General features: G+C 46.8%; 1 protein-coding gene across 1 annotated transcript in view; it reads right to left on the bottom strand.

Moving 5' to 3' along the window:
* The window catches only part of adam10a (ADAM metallopeptidase domain 10a), a 184,851-nt gene that overhangs the window by 41,243 nt on the left and 128,256 nt on the right, over positions 1 to 15,352 (bottom strand). Inside the window, exons 5-7 of the mRNA XM_038812909.1 lie at positions 10,082 to 10,185; positions 5,368 to 5,523; positions 2,566 to 2,658 (exon numbers count right to left, since the gene is read on the bottom strand). Coding sequence (XP_038668837.1) covers positions 2,566 to 2,658; positions 5,368 to 5,523; positions 10,082 to 10,185 — 353 coding nt within the window. The remainder of the gene's footprint in view (positions 1 to 2,565; positions 2,659 to 5,367; positions 5,524 to 10,081; positions 10,186 to 15,352) is intronic.

The following is a 15,352-nucleotide window of genomic DNA, read 5'->3' as shown; positions in this document are numbered from 1 at the left end:
GGAGTTGTGGATAGTGCTGAAGGATGTTATAGGACACAGAGGGACATAGATAAGCTGCAGAGCTGGGCTGAGAGGTGGCAGATGGAGTTTAATGCGGAAAAGTGTGAGGTGGTTCACTTTGGAAGGAGTAACAGGAATGCAGAGTACTGGGCTAATGGCAAGATTCTTGGTAGTGTAGATGAACAGAGAGATCTCGGCATCCAGGTACATAAATCCCTGAAAGTTGCCACCCAGGTTAATAGGGCTGTTAAGAAGGCATATGGTGTGCTAGCCTTTATCAGCAGGGGGATTGAGTTTCGGAGCCACAAGGTCATGCTGCAGCTGTACATAACTCTGGAGCGGCCGCACCTGGAGTACTGCGTGCAGTTCTGGTCACCACATTATAGGAAGGATGTGGAAGCTTTGGAAAGGGTTCAGAGGAGATTTACTAGGATGTTGCCTGGTATGGAGGGAAGGTCTTACGAGGAAAGGCTCAGGGAATTGAGGTTGTTTTCGTTAGAGGAGAAGGCTGAGAGGTGACTTAATAGAGACATACAAGATAGTCAGAGGGTTAGATAGGGTGGACAGTGAGAGTCTTTTTCCTCGGAGGGTGATGACCAACACGAGGGGACATAGCTTTAAATTGAGGGGTGATAGATATAGGACAGATGTCAGAGGCAGTTTCTTTACTCGGAGAGTAGTAGGGGTGTGGAACGCCCTGCCTGCAACAGTAGTAAACTCGCCAACTTTAAGGGCATTTAAGTGGTCACTGGATAGACATATGGATGAAAATGGAATAGTGTAGGTCAGATAGGCTTCAGATGGTTTCACAGGTCGGCGCAACATCGAGGGCCGAAGGGCCCGTACTGCGCTGTAGTGTTCTATGTTCTATGTTCTAAGGACAGGCAGAGCTGGATCCAGGAATTGTAACTCTAGGAAGTAGTTCAAGGCAGGTTCAAGGCCCGACAGACAGGAGGTTCATCTAGGGACAATTGAAGGGTTTGGAAGATGGGGACAGTATGTTTTGTGATTTTCTTTTCCAGAAATAATTTAAGGTTTAGTTAACAAGTTTACTTTTATATACCATATACACAAGAAAGATGGATGAGGGACCAGCTGAATGGACTCTGAAAAAGTGTTTTTTTAGGTGATTGGAATGCCAGGCGATTGGAATTCCAGGCAATATGCCTCAATGATTACTGTCTGGGGGCCTTGACATCGATCATTATGAAGCGCTTGGAGAGGTTGGTCATGAGACACATCAACTCTATACTCTCAGAATGCCTTTATCCACTGCAATTCACATACCGCCACAACCGATCCACAGCAGATGCCATCTCCCTGACTCATCCCTGGAGCACCTCAATAACAATGACCCCTACGTCAGACTCCTATTCATTGACTACAGCTCCACCTTCAACACTATAATTCCAGCTAAGCTCATATCCAAACTCAAAAACCTATGACTTAGCTCCTCCCTCTGCAACTGGATCCTTGACTTCCTGACCCATAGACCACAATCAATAAGGATAAACAACAACACCTCCTCTATGATAGGCTGCATACACAGCCTCCTAATATACTCCCTGCAGACACACGTCTGTGGGCAAAATTTAGCTCCAACTCCGTCTACAAGTTTGCTGATGTCATGACCGTAGTATGTTGGGTCTCAAACAAGGATGAGCCAGGTGTAGAGAACCTAGTGGCATGGTGCAGCAACAACAATCTCTCCCTCAACGTCAGCAAAATTAAAGAGCTGGTCATCGATTTCAGGAAGCACCTGTCTGAATCAAAAGGTGCCGAGGTGGAGATTGTTGACAGCTTCAAATTCGTAGGTGTACACATCATCAATAATCTGTCCTGGTCCATCCATGTCGAAGCTACGACCAGGAAAGCACAACAGTGCCTATACGTCCTCAGGAAACTAAGGAAATTCAGCCTATCCAATTTACTCTTACCAAATTTTACAGATGCACCAAAGAAAACATCCCATCTGGCTGCATCATAGCTTTGTATGGCAACTACTTGGCCCAAGATCGTAAGAAGCTAGAGTCGCGAACACAGCCACCCAGTCTATCATGTGAACCCACCTCCCATCCAATGACTGTCTCCACCTCCTGCTGCCATGGGAAAGCGGGCAGCATATTCAAAGACCCCTTTCCCCTGGTGTATTCTCTTCCAACCTCTTCCATCGGGCAGAAGATACAAAAGTCTGAGAGCACGCACTAGCAGCTTCTTCCCCGCTGCTACCAGACTCCTGAATGACCCTCTTTTGGACTGAACTGATCTTTCCACGCATCTTCTCGACTGTGTAGCATTACACTCCGTATGCCTCACCTGATGTCTATGTATTTACATTATGTATCTATCATATGTCCTATGTTTTTCATGTATGGTATGGTCTGACTGTGCTGTACTCAGAACAATACTTTTCACTGTACCTCGATGCGCGTGATAATAAATCTAAATCTAGAGATATTGGGGTCTGTTGCATAATTGAGAGTACTGACTTTTGAAAGAGAAAAATCTGTCCATCAGCATAGTGTGCGCACTACGACATGATGCAAACTTTGAATTAGTACTCACTCGCACTCTCTTCACCATAAAACTGATATTTCGGATTCCTTGAAAATCTGTTGTCTGGTAAATTGTATCAATTGCTTTGACATGACTGGAAATCTGGAGATGAAATATACAGCAGCATTTAAAAATACAGATATTTTTACAAAACATTTTGCTTAAAAAGTAAAATGGTCAATACTTGCAAAGCATCAACTGTACTTAGAACAGGCAATTTTTAAATGCCTGGCCAACCTCTCAATTGCAGAAGACCAGAAAATCTAAAAATACGGAAGAGGCTGTCAAAGTACAATGAATTAATCAAAGGACATGCATCCAGTATAAAATAGACAATTTCAACACTTCAGCCAGGTTTTGAAAACTGAGATAACATCTGACAAGTTACAAACTTTAACCAAACTGAGATTGGACTTAATAACCATCATTTAAATTTATCTTACAGAATTTACAGAAAATGAGCCTCTTTCATAACATTAACTCTTAACACATCTTGGACCTTGCTATAGTAATATAACTGACGATGGCAAATTATACATTTGAAACTAAATTACATAGACGTCATGAAGGTTTTAATGTAAGGGACACTAAATACAGAAATGACGCTATATTCTGGCATTACTTCCCATAGTACTCCCAAGGGGTATAATTTAGCCGTATCATTTGTGTTTGTACAGGAAATTAGTCCCTAAATGGTACTTAAATAAATTGGGGGTGAGTTCACTCAAGAAATTACTCATGTTAAGTTCAAAAATTCACTTTGGGTGCTTCAGAATAACTGCCAATCAGGCAGCATTTTTATTATTTATTTTTCAAAATAACAAGAAGCTTCCATTGGTTGGGGAACCATTGGTAGAGAAGCAATCGAGAAGGAAGCATCGCTACAGACGGTGAAGATGACGATCCTCCTGAGATTCCTGTTTATTTTCAGTGTCTCCCTATTTTCATTCCACGGTCCTTCTTTAAAAGAATCAATAAAATAATCCTGGGATTTGTTTGGGTGGGGAAGTCCCCGCGGGTAAAGAGGGGGATGCTGGAACGGAACCGTAGCGAGGGGGGGCTGGCGCTGCCGAACCTCAGCAGCTACTACTGGGCGGCTAACATAGCCATGATAAGGAAATGGATGGTGGGTATGGGGTCGGTTTGGGAGCGGGTGGAGGCTGCTTCGTGCAGGGGCACCAGCCTGGCAGCCCTGGTCATGGCTCCCCTGCCGTTCCCGCTGGCCAGGTACTCCATTAGCCCTGTAGTGGTGGCGGCTTTGTGGATTTGGGGCCAATGGAGGAAGCATGCGGGGGAAGTGGTAGCGTCTGTCTGGTCCCCAATATGTGACAGCCACCGATTTGTCCCGGGGTGGATGGCGGGTTTCGAGCGTGGCGGAGGTGGGAAGGATGGGCGGCTTGTTCCTGGAAGGGAGCTTCGCGAACATGAGGGCGCTGGAGGAGAAGTTCGGGCTGGCGAGGGGGAATGACTTTCGGTATTTGCAGGTGCGGGATTTCGTACGTAGACAGGTCCCGTCCTTTCCACGCCTTCCACCAAGGGGGATCCAGGACAGGGTAATTTCCAGGGGTGAGGTAGGGGAGGGGAGAGTCTCAGATATTTATAAGGAGCTTATGGGAGCAGAGGACACAGGACCGAGGAACTTAAACTTAAGTGGGGAGCTGGAGGGAGGCGTATGGGCAGACGCTCTGAGGAGGGTAAATGGAACTGCAACATGTGCCAGGCTCGGTCTGTTCCTTAATACAGTTCAAGGTGGTTCACTGGGCCCACATGACGGTGGCCTGGATGAGCAAATTCTTTGGGCTGGAGGACAAATGTGCTAGATGTGGGGGAGGACCAGCGAACCATGTCCACATGTTCTGGGCGTGTTCAAAACTCAGTGGATACTGGCAGGGATTTGCAGACGCCATATCCCAGTTACTGAAAACAAGGGTGGCTATTTTTGGGGTGTTGGAAGACCCGGGAGTACAGGAGGGGATAGAGGCCGCGTTGTGGCCTTTGCTTCCCTGATAGCCCAGCGACGAATACTGTTGGCCTGGAGGGACATGGCAAGCTTTCTCGGCTTGGAAAAAAATCAAGTTTGCCTTACGGGGATCACTATCGGGGTTCGCCCGGAGGTGGCGGGTCTATCTAAGGGTGTGGTACTCTTATTTGCACTATGTGTTTTGTAATTGTTATCTGCACACTAATGTATATTGTTACTGTTTATAATGCCTAGAATACCTCAATAAAATTGTCTGTTAAAAAAAGAGAAGGAGGGGGGAGCATGGTGGCGCAGTGGTTAGCACCGCTGTCTCCAGGCGCCGAGGTCCCAGGTTCGATCCCAGCTCTGGGTCGCTGTCCGTGTGGAGTTTGCATTCTCCCAGTGTTTGCATGGGTTCCGCCCCCACAGCCCAAAGATGTGCAGGTTAGGTGGATTGGCCACGCTAAATTGCCCCTTAATTGGAAAAAACTAATTGGGTACTCTAAATTTAAAAAAAAAAGAGAAGGCAGCATCGCAGCATTAGTACTGAACTGAATTGAGTTGTGTTTGGTAATTCAATTAATTCAAAATTTCTTAAAATGTTCTCAAAAGCCAATTATTCAAACCCAGACAGTTGAATAAAGTTCCAAGGAACTTGACAGTGATAAACTGCAACCAAACTCAAAATATACTGTTAAATATTTACAAAACGTCAGTCCAGCTGATTGCAAATCTAGGATTAAATATGAACGCATCGAAAATAACAGGTCATATAAAATTATTGTTTTGATTTTATTACACATTGATACACATTTTTAATTAATATAATGATTTAGCTTTCTATTTCATACCTGGGCTAAAACTGCTTCTCGCGAACCATAGTATTTAAAGAACAGATGATCTGTTTGAATAAAGAGCTGACAAGTGTTTTTCTCCTCTGGAGCGGCACGACGCTTTCTCAAAATAACTGGTTCATAATTATGCTCGTGTTCCAAATGCACAGGTTTCTGCACCAAAAGACAACAGAAAATAGAGTGCTCATGACTATGTGCCTCTTTCAACAATAGAAAATTCCACAACAATGTTCAATTTACGAGTCTGAACGACAGCCAGACAATGATCCATCTTGTGACAGCAAACTCTGCTTGGCATCTGCCCCAAAGCAACAGGCAAGGCTGTAAATTTCTCACTGGATAGAGGGAACATTGTATTTAAATACGTTTAAAGATACACAAAGAACTGGTTATCAGCCTGAATACATGGTTTGAAATGCTCAGAGATGAAAAATCTGAAGGACAACTCAAGATAATTTATTAAGCCATTAGTCAGACCTACTTTCAGCAACTTTACCTGGATCAAAAGCTGCATATTTAATTACTAAGTGCAAACAGATAACAGTCATAAACCCACACATAATACATTCATTCATGAGTTCCATCATTTAAAGCTTATTCCTGTAATACACTGGGAAATATGCCAACCGTTTTACCATTTTGTTTACTGGCAATGAGTAATTTATCCTTTCTTCATTGCAAAGAGTTGTCTACTAAAAATTCTACATCTTGAAAAAACATTGGTACAAAACTTAATTTGCATCACCTCCAGATAAATAAACACACACACAGAGAAACACAACCAATCTTTAAATTTGAGGACTCCCAATATTTCAATAATACAGATGGGCATGTTTCAGAGTGACATAGCTTCCAAGATCTGATGATGCTCATGTCTTTACATCATATGGGTTCGGAAAAAAATGATCTTAAGCTGTTGATGGTGGGAAGTCTCTTTCTTTAAGACCAAGAATAGATCAGCCATGATCAGATTGAATGACGGAGAAGGCTTGAAGGGCTGAATTGGCAACTTCTGCTCCTAATTCCTATGTTGCCCATTTTTCCATCCCGCCTCCACTAATTTTAAACTTTAGAAATCTCTGCTGACCTTTTATGTGCATTGCTTTGTCAATAATGTAACTTCAGCATTCACTGTTCCTCCGAAGTTCCAGCTTCATAAACTTCTATCCTGCAGTCCCACTTTTGAGGCTCCTCCTCCAGTAAATTCCCATAATCTCAAAATGACAAGCTTCCTTATCTGAAGTTTACCTTTTCCAGTTTCCCAAACCTTCTTAATTTATACAATTCAAGCCTAGCATCACCCAATATTTTCATGACATTGTGCACTTAGACCTGGCACTTGTCCTCTATTTCTCAATGAAAAGACAGATGATGATTAAAAGACAATTAACTCGCAACAACTGAAGCAACCAGATGCCAAAACGACCGAGCAAAAACATGTAAATTTTCAACTGACGCTTGGGAGTCACAGAAATCATTTGAATTCTGCAATTATGGATTTACCAGTACGTTATTACCATAAAAACCCATTTTACGTTGATCATTCTACCTTCTTCTGGGCAATGGATTCTTTCACAATTTATGGTTAGAGATCTGTAATAGTACATCAACATATGCGGGAAATAAGACCTGCATTTAATATTTCAGTTTTCGCACTCTCAGGCCTATGAAAGAGCTTCACCATCAAGGAAATAGCGGAGTACATTTCAAATGTAGAATAATATGGAACCAATTTAATAAACAACAATGAGATGAATGGTTGGATAGTTTGTTTTGGCAATTTTACCTGAAATATCACAGTTGGATAGGAGACCACATTATTAATGCTCTTCTTTGAATACTACAGTAGTCCCCCTTTATAACACGGGTGTTGGGGTCCAAGACAGCCACCCGCGTTGTATCCGAGCCGCGGATATCCATGATGGGGGTTTTAAATTTATTTAAAAATCTATGCACGCGCTTCCCATTGTGAGTCTACGGGGGGCGGGGGGAGAGGTCAGACCCCCGTAGACTCACAATGGGAAGCGCTAGCATAGATTTTTAAATAAATTTAAAACCCCCATCGTGGATCCAATTAAAATTTCAGCGGCCGGCTCACTTTGATCCGGAGAAGGAAGCTGCTCTCACTGAAATCAGCCGGCCGCTGAAATTGACACTGCCCGCTGCTCTCTCCCTCCAATCCAACTTTTAAGTATTAATGTTTCTGATTGGAGGGAGAGAGCAGCCGGCAGTGTCAATTTCTTTTTTTTCCCTCCGGCTTGCTCCCTCTCCCCCCACATCCTCCAACTAGAACCCTCTCCCCCACACCCTCCGGCTCGCCCCCTCCCCCCCCACATCCTCCAACTAGACCCCTCTCCCCCCCACACCCTCCGGTTCGACCCCTCTCCCCCCCACATCCTCCAACTAGACCCCTCTCCCCCCCCACACCCTCCTGTTCGCCCCCTCTCCCCCCACATCCTCCAACTAGACCCCTCTCCCCCCACACCCTCCGGTTCGCCCCCTCTCCCCCCACACCCTCCGGCTCGCTCCCTCTCCCCCTCACCCTCCTGCTCTCCCCCACAGCGTCCAGCTCGCCCCCTCTCCCCCCACACCTTCCGGCTCGCTCCCTCTCCCCCACACCCTCCTGCTCTCCCCCACAGCGTCCAGCTCGCCCCATGTCCCCCCACCCCCTCCGGCTCGCCCCCTCCCCACACCCTCCGGCTCGCCCCCTCCCCCCCCTCTCCTCCCCCGTCCCCCAACACCCGCAGGGCCCCCCTCTCTCCCCCAACACCCGCAGGGCCCTCCTCTCTCCCCCACACCCCCAGGGGGGTCTCCCCCACACCCGCCCCCCTCCCCTCCCCCCCCCCCCCCAACACCCGCAGGGCCCCCCTCTCCCCCCCCCCCCCCCAACACCCGCAGGGCCCCCCTCTCCCCCCCCAACACCCGCAGGCCCCCCTCTCCCCCCCCCAACACCCGCAGGTCCACCCTCTCTCTCCCCCACACCCCCAGGGGCTCTCCCCACACCCGCAGGGCCCCCTCTCCCCCCCCCAACACCCGCAGGTCCACCCTCTCTCTCCCCCACACCCCCAGGGGGCTCTCCCCCACACCCGCAGGGCCCCCCTCTCCCCCGCCCCAACACCCGCAGGTCCACCCTCTCTCCCCCACACCCGCCCCCCTCCTCCTCCCCCCCCCCCCCCCAACACCCGCCCCCCTCCTCTCCCCCCCCCACCCCCGCCCCCCTCCTCCCCCCCCCCCAACACCCGCCCCCCTCCTCTCCCCCCCAACACCCGCCCCCCTCCTCTCCCCCCCCAACAACCGCCCCCTCCTCTCCCCCCCCCACACCCCGCCCCCTCCTCTCCCCCCCCCAACACCCACCCCCCTCCTCTCCCCCCCCCACCCCCCCCCCCCCCCCTCTCCCCCCCCCAACACCCGCCCCCCTCCTCTCCCCCCCCAACACCCGCCCCCCTCCTCTCCCCCCCCCAACACCCGCCCCCCTCCTCTCCCCCCCCAACACCCGCCCCCCTCCTCTCCCCCCCCAACCCCCGCCCCCCTCCTCTCCCCCCCCCAACACCCCGCCCCCCTCCTCTCCCCCCCCCAACACCCGCCCCCCTCATCTCCCCCCCCAACACCCGCCCCCCTCCTCTCCCCCCCCCAACACCCGCCCCCCTCCTCTCCCCCCCCGAACACCCGCCCCCCTCCTCTCCCCCCCCAACACCCGCCCCCCTCCTCTCCCCCCCCCAACACCCGCCCCCCTCCTCTCCCCCCCCAACACCCGCCCCCCTCCTCTCCCCCCCCCAACACCCGCCCCCCTCCTCTCCCCCCCCAACACCCGCCCCCCTCCTCTCCCCCCAACACCCGCCCCCCTCCTCTCCCCCCCCCAACACCCCCCCCCTCCTCTCCCCCCCAACACCCGCCCCCCTCCTCTCCCCAACACCCCCCCTCTTCTCCCCCCCCCCCCAACACCCGCCCCCCCTCTTCTCCCCCTCCCCCCCCCCAACACCCGCCCCCCCCTCTTTTCCCCCCCCCCTTCTCTCTCCCTCCCCTTCTCCCCCCCCCCCCCAACACCCGCCCCCCCCCTCTTCTCCCCCCAAACACCCCCCCCCCCCCCTCGGCAGTGTCAATTTCAGCGGCCGGCTGATTGTTTCAGTGAGAGAGCAGCTTCCCTCTCCGGATCAAAGTGAGCCGGCCGCTGAAATTGACACTGCCGGCTGCTCTCTCCCTCCAATCAGAAACATTAAAACTTAAAAGTTGGATTGGAGGGTGAGAGCAGCCGGCAGTGTCAATTTCAGGGGCCGGCTCACTTTGATCCAGAGAGGGAAGCTGCTCTCTCACTGAAACAATCAGCCGGCCGCTGAAATTGACACAACTGACAGTTGGGGTCCATAAGCCCCCCCCCCCCCCGCGGTATATCGCGAACCGCGGTATTGCGGAGCGCGGTATAACGGGGGACTACTGTAACATAGGACCTTATGCCAAATCAAGGCAGCAGTCTGGCAATTGAGTTAACATATCTGCAAATTGACACCTCTAATAGTGCTGCTCTCCTCCAGTACTGCACTTAAATATCAACCTAGAATACGTGCTCGCGAGTGGAATGGAAAAGCTTCAAAATTTCTAGCTTTAGGTGCGATTTATTTATTTCACCCTGTGGAGTAAGATTAAATATATGGTACATGGCAATTGAAATTGGCATTTTAAAGCGTATATGTGGGCTGTAGTGTGGCGTGCTCACCTGTGCCGTGGGGTCCTCAACAGCTGTCATCTGATACTTCTTCATTCTTTCAAAAACAGTACGGTCAGCACAGCCTCCTTCTGACCCATATTTGTGAGGGTAATCTATGGAAAAAAGAAAATCACAGCAAATTATTTAAGCCTGCAATCACAGTTTACCAAAAGAGTACACGGTAATAGATACATCAATTTTTCTACCTTTTTCAAATTTGTTCTTGGGCTGGGAGCTTTGCAGGCAAGGCTGGTATTTGTTGCCCATCCCTAATTTCCCCTGAGGAGGTGGTGGTAAGCTACCTTCTGGAGCCTCTTCAGGCCATGTGGGGCAGGTACATCTACAGTGTTGTTAGGGAGGAAGTTCCAGGATTCTGACACATCAATAGCAAAGGAATGACAAAATAGTTCCAAGTCGGGATGCTGTACGGCTTGGAGGCCTGTCAAACACCACTGGAAACAATTTTTCATTCGCAAAACATTCATTGACCATTACTCTTTGTTTCCGGTCACAGAGCCAATTTTAGATCCAACCTGCCACCTTCACCTGTATCCCATTAAATCTCTTTTCTAACCAGCCTGCCATGTGGGACCACGTCAAATGCCTTACTGAAATCCTTGCAGACAACATCCACTTCACTAACCTCATCAATCCTCTTTGTTACTTCAAGAAATTCAATTAAGTTAGTAAGACACGGGGGTCAGTAAGGGAGGCTCTTTGCTCTCCCTGCAGATGCTGCCTGACCTGCTGAGATTTTCCAGCATTTTCTCTTTGGTTGCTCATTTTAAAAATTAATTTACGGGACTTGAGCATCGCTGGCTAGGCCAGCATTTATTGCCCTTCCCTCACTGCCTTTGAGACGGTGGAGGTGAGCTGCCTTCTTAATGCTGCAGTCCATGTGGTGTAAGTACACCCACTGTGGTGTAAGGGAGGAAGTTCCAGAATTTTGACCCAGCAATGGTGAAGGAACAACCATCTGGTTCCAGATTAGGATGGAGTGTGGCTTGGAGGGGAACTTCCATGTCCTCATGGATGGCAGCAGTCATGGGAATGGAAGGTGATGCCAAAGGAACCTTGGTGAGTTTTTGCAGCGAGCAACCAAAGAGAAAATGCTGGAAAATCTCAGCAGGTCAGGCAGCATCTGTAGGGAGAGAAAAGAGCTAATAACGTTTTAAGTCCGGATGACTCTTTGTCAAAGCTTTGTGAGTTAGTGAGCAAGACTTTGAAGGATCGACTGTGCCTGGTTGTTTCCAGACTACGGTCAATGCCAGGTGGTCCATCCATTTTCATTTTTAGTTAATTTTTCTGTGGCAGTTTAATACAACCGAGTGGCTTGTTAAACCATTTGAGAGGGCAGTGAAGAGTCAACCACAGTGCTGTGGATCTGGAGTCAAGTGCAGGCCAGACTGTGCAAGGACGGTAATGTCCGCCCCTAAAGGTCATTCATGATCAGGATTGGTTTTTAGAACAATTGAGTAGTTTCATGATTGAGGCCAGCGTTTTATTCTAGATTTTAATAATTGAATTTAACATTTCCTCAGCTGCTGTGGCAAGATTTGAACTCAACTATCTCTTGAACATTAGTCGGCCCTCTAGTCCAAAAACATGACCACTCAGCTATCTCCACCATACTAGTTGCCTGTTCAGGGTTTTTACTTTGATTAGAAGCAACCATTTAACGAATCATTGCCAACCATAACCAAATTTTTCTTATTGACTGGGCATGGAACAAACCTCAGTTAATTTGATAACCTCCAAAAATTTAAATTGAATACCTGGCCCCATTTAAAGTTCTCAATGACTCACTCAAAGAGTCATCTCACATTGATATCTTAAAACATTTTTGATCAATTCAAGATATCAGCATTCCATAAAGAAAGTTAATGAAGTTGAAACAGCAGACTGTAGACATTAATTTGTGATTCATTCCGCCACTAATTTGGATAAAATCATTTCCATTGGGATGGGGAGATGGTGTGGGGTGGAAAGAACCATATGTTGCACGTACTGTTTCAATTTATAACAGTGGTGTCATTTAGGAAGCACATCCCTTAAAGAGGGCAGAGAGATATAAACTATCAGCAGGAATGCATTTAAGTAGTGAGTACAGCTTCATGGGAACATGGGAATAGATGTTCTTGCATAAAGTTTAAACCAACTCAGTTGTGTTCTGCAGAGGAAGTCTAATAAAAGATGCACTAACTTGGGCAGCACGGTGGCACAGTGGCTAGCACTGCTGCCTGCAGCACTGAGGACCTGGGTTCGATCCCAGCCCCGGGTCACTGTCCATGTGGAGTTTGCACATTCTCACTGTGTAGTGTGGGTTTCAACCTCACAACCCAAAGATGTGCAGGTTAGGTGGATTGGCCACACTAAATTACCCCTTAATTGTAAACAAAATAATTTGGTACTCTAAATTTATAAGAAAAATAAAAAAAAAGACGCACTGACTCAAGATTAGGATTCAAAGTGCCTACTCAAGAGTGTTGTAAAAACGGACTGCAGAGCATAATGGCTTGTATTAGATTTATTTTGCTCCTTTTTAATTGTAGGTGTTGCGAGTGCTCTGCGCACAACCACTGAATTTTTACAATTGGCAGGGCAAGGCAACACGCAGTGGATATTTCACACCGACTCACATCAGGATGTATTTTGGAGAAGAACTGCCACTTTGACATGCCGGATGCAATTCACCAGGTACGTAGAAGAACTGCAATCACGTGGATGCACGCTCACCAGTACCAGCCTCCCCGGACAGGCACCGGAATGTGGCGACTAGGGGCTTTTCACAGTAACTTCATTGAAGCCTACTCGTGACAATAAGTGATTTTCATTTTTCAGTATTTGAAACCCATCGGCATTTGAATTTGAATCTTAGTTTGATTCGCAGGTTTAGTGTAATTCCCTCCCAACTGTTTTACTCACTGAAGTCAAAATGATGAAATGGGCCAGCAACAAAATAACTTTTCATTTCAACTAATGTAATTGCTTAAATGCTACAAAAGAGTGAGGTAAAGTAGCCCAGCTATTGCTGTAAAATTCAATGTGTAGAATGGTGGAGAAACGTGTTTGTATTCATGATACCCAGAGTGCATTCTCGCACGTTAGTTTGCTACAGAGAAAGACTGAAGTCTAGAGCTTGATTTATCTGCATAAACACTTGGACCCAGCTCACAAACACCAGTTCCTGATTGCATTACAAAAATCTGAACCAACACAAAGCCAATATAAGCAGTTTTAGAAGCAGTGTCAGAATTATCCAGCTCACATGCCAACAAAATAGCACAAAAGCAGAAGACTGAAGTTGCTGGATATCTGAAATATAAACAAAACGGTGGAAAACTCAGCACATCAGGAAGCTCTGTAGAGAGAGAGAAAGAGATAAGGGTTCTGAACCGAGAACTATTATGCTTCTTTCTCAACAAAGTAACACATGCCACCATTGCCTTTCTGCTTCCATTACTAACAATATTCAGAGATTTTCATTCTATTTGAACCTTCCAATTTAAACACATGTTATAATCACAGCATATTAAAACTATCCTGTCTCCTCCACAGAGGCAACCGAGATAAACTTTAGCAGAGCAGGAAAGATTAGTAGTGTAGGATTTATGTTGCCATACATGATATTCCCTGCAAATTACCTTAATATTTGCTGTCACACAAAGGCAATGCACCCAGATCGACAACTTTAATTGCTATTACTTAAGTATTGCTATTATCGCAACAATCACTAGAGACAAAAGATATTACTTAACACTATAATGTTGAACAAAATCTGCTGCATTCTCTTAAAACTTAATTGTGCTTATCCTAATTTTCTTCACATCATGGACCTAAATGTTCTCTCAGCAGTGTTAAACCGAACGTTTATCACCTTGTTGCATTTCTCCTGCACTTGCCTTTCACACGCAGGCAAATAAAACAAGTGTTCTGTCCATCACTCTCTCTCACCCTCCATGCCAATTTGTAACTTTCGGAATAGCTCTATCAATAAAGTCATCTCTGAACAATCCTTTTTTTTTAAATTTAAAAAATAAATAAATTTAGAGTACCCAATTCATTTTTTCCAATTAAGGGGCAGTTTTAGCGTGGCCAATCCATCTGCCCTGCACATCTTTGGGTTGTGGGGTCGAAACCCACGCAAACACAGGGAGAATGTGCAAACTCCGCACAGACAGTGACCCAGAGCCGGGATCGAACCTCGTTGCCGTGATGCAGCAATGCTAACCACTGCGCCACCGTGCTGCCCTATCTCTGAACAATCCTTGGTTTATTAAAGAGCCAACTACCCTAAGAGCTATTAAGAGGCCCGATTATGCTTATTGCAAATATTTAAAATTGACCCGTATACATATCCCATTAGTGCATATAACTCTATATCAATGTTATTTCTGTATTTAAAATGTTTCAGATTGGATATATGCTTTCCAATTTGACCATTCCTTTTAAATTCCCATATTTAAAGTGCAAAGTCACTAAAAGTAACTGGACCCCAGTATCACAAGATAGCGTAACTAATCACAAGTGCACTCAAAAACATTTGCCACACTATTACTTTAGTGTGCAATCTATGAAATTCTCCCTAATTTAGGATTCAACAACAATTTCTACTCATGCACCTAGATAGGGTAAAACGGTGATGAGGGCATGAAATCATCAGGGTAAAAATGAGTAAATAATGGTCTTTTCTCACGCTGGATACAAAGTCCAAAACAAAGCTGATCAGTCGGTTTATAAAGTCACCAGATAGGCAAAGTATACTTGAACAGATGTTTATTAGTATAAAGACACAGACAGAAGTACGCTATCAAGAAAATACACCCAGGGAAAAACATCAACTTAACACAATCAGTGAAAACAACTTTCTTTTATATAGTGCCGTCAACGTAGGGTCCCAAAGCACTTCTTGGACATACAATTGGATAAAAACGGATGTCGAGCCAAAGGAGGAAATATTAGGATCAAAGCCTGATCATTGAACTGAATTTTGGAGGGGGCTTAAGGATGTGAGGGACAAAACTGGACAAAGGTCTTAATTAGGGGAATGAAGAGTTACAAGAGGGTGGGATGTTGTATGGCTTGAGGGAGTTGAGGTGGCGAGGAGCAAAATCAAGAAAGGATTTCATCATAAAGTGAAGAACCTTAAATTTGAAGTGTTGGCTACTGAAGGCCAATGAAATTCAGCAAGAACCTGGGATGGGATAGCATTTAAACAGCCAAGTATTGAATGCTTGAAGTTTCTTGAGGATGAGGGGCTGGCCATGGGGGCATAGGAAT

This window comes from Scyliorhinus canicula, chromosome 12 (genome assembly GCF_902713615.1).
Source record: "Scyliorhinus canicula chromosome 12, sScyCan1.1, whole genome shotgun sequence".
Taxonomy (NCBI): Eukaryota; Metazoa; Chordata; class Chondrichthyes; order Carcharhiniformes; family Scyliorhinidae; genus Scyliorhinus; species Scyliorhinus canicula.
The sequence above is the reverse complement of the archived record's forward strand: the minus strand, read 5'-3'. Positions and strand labels throughout refer to the sequence as shown.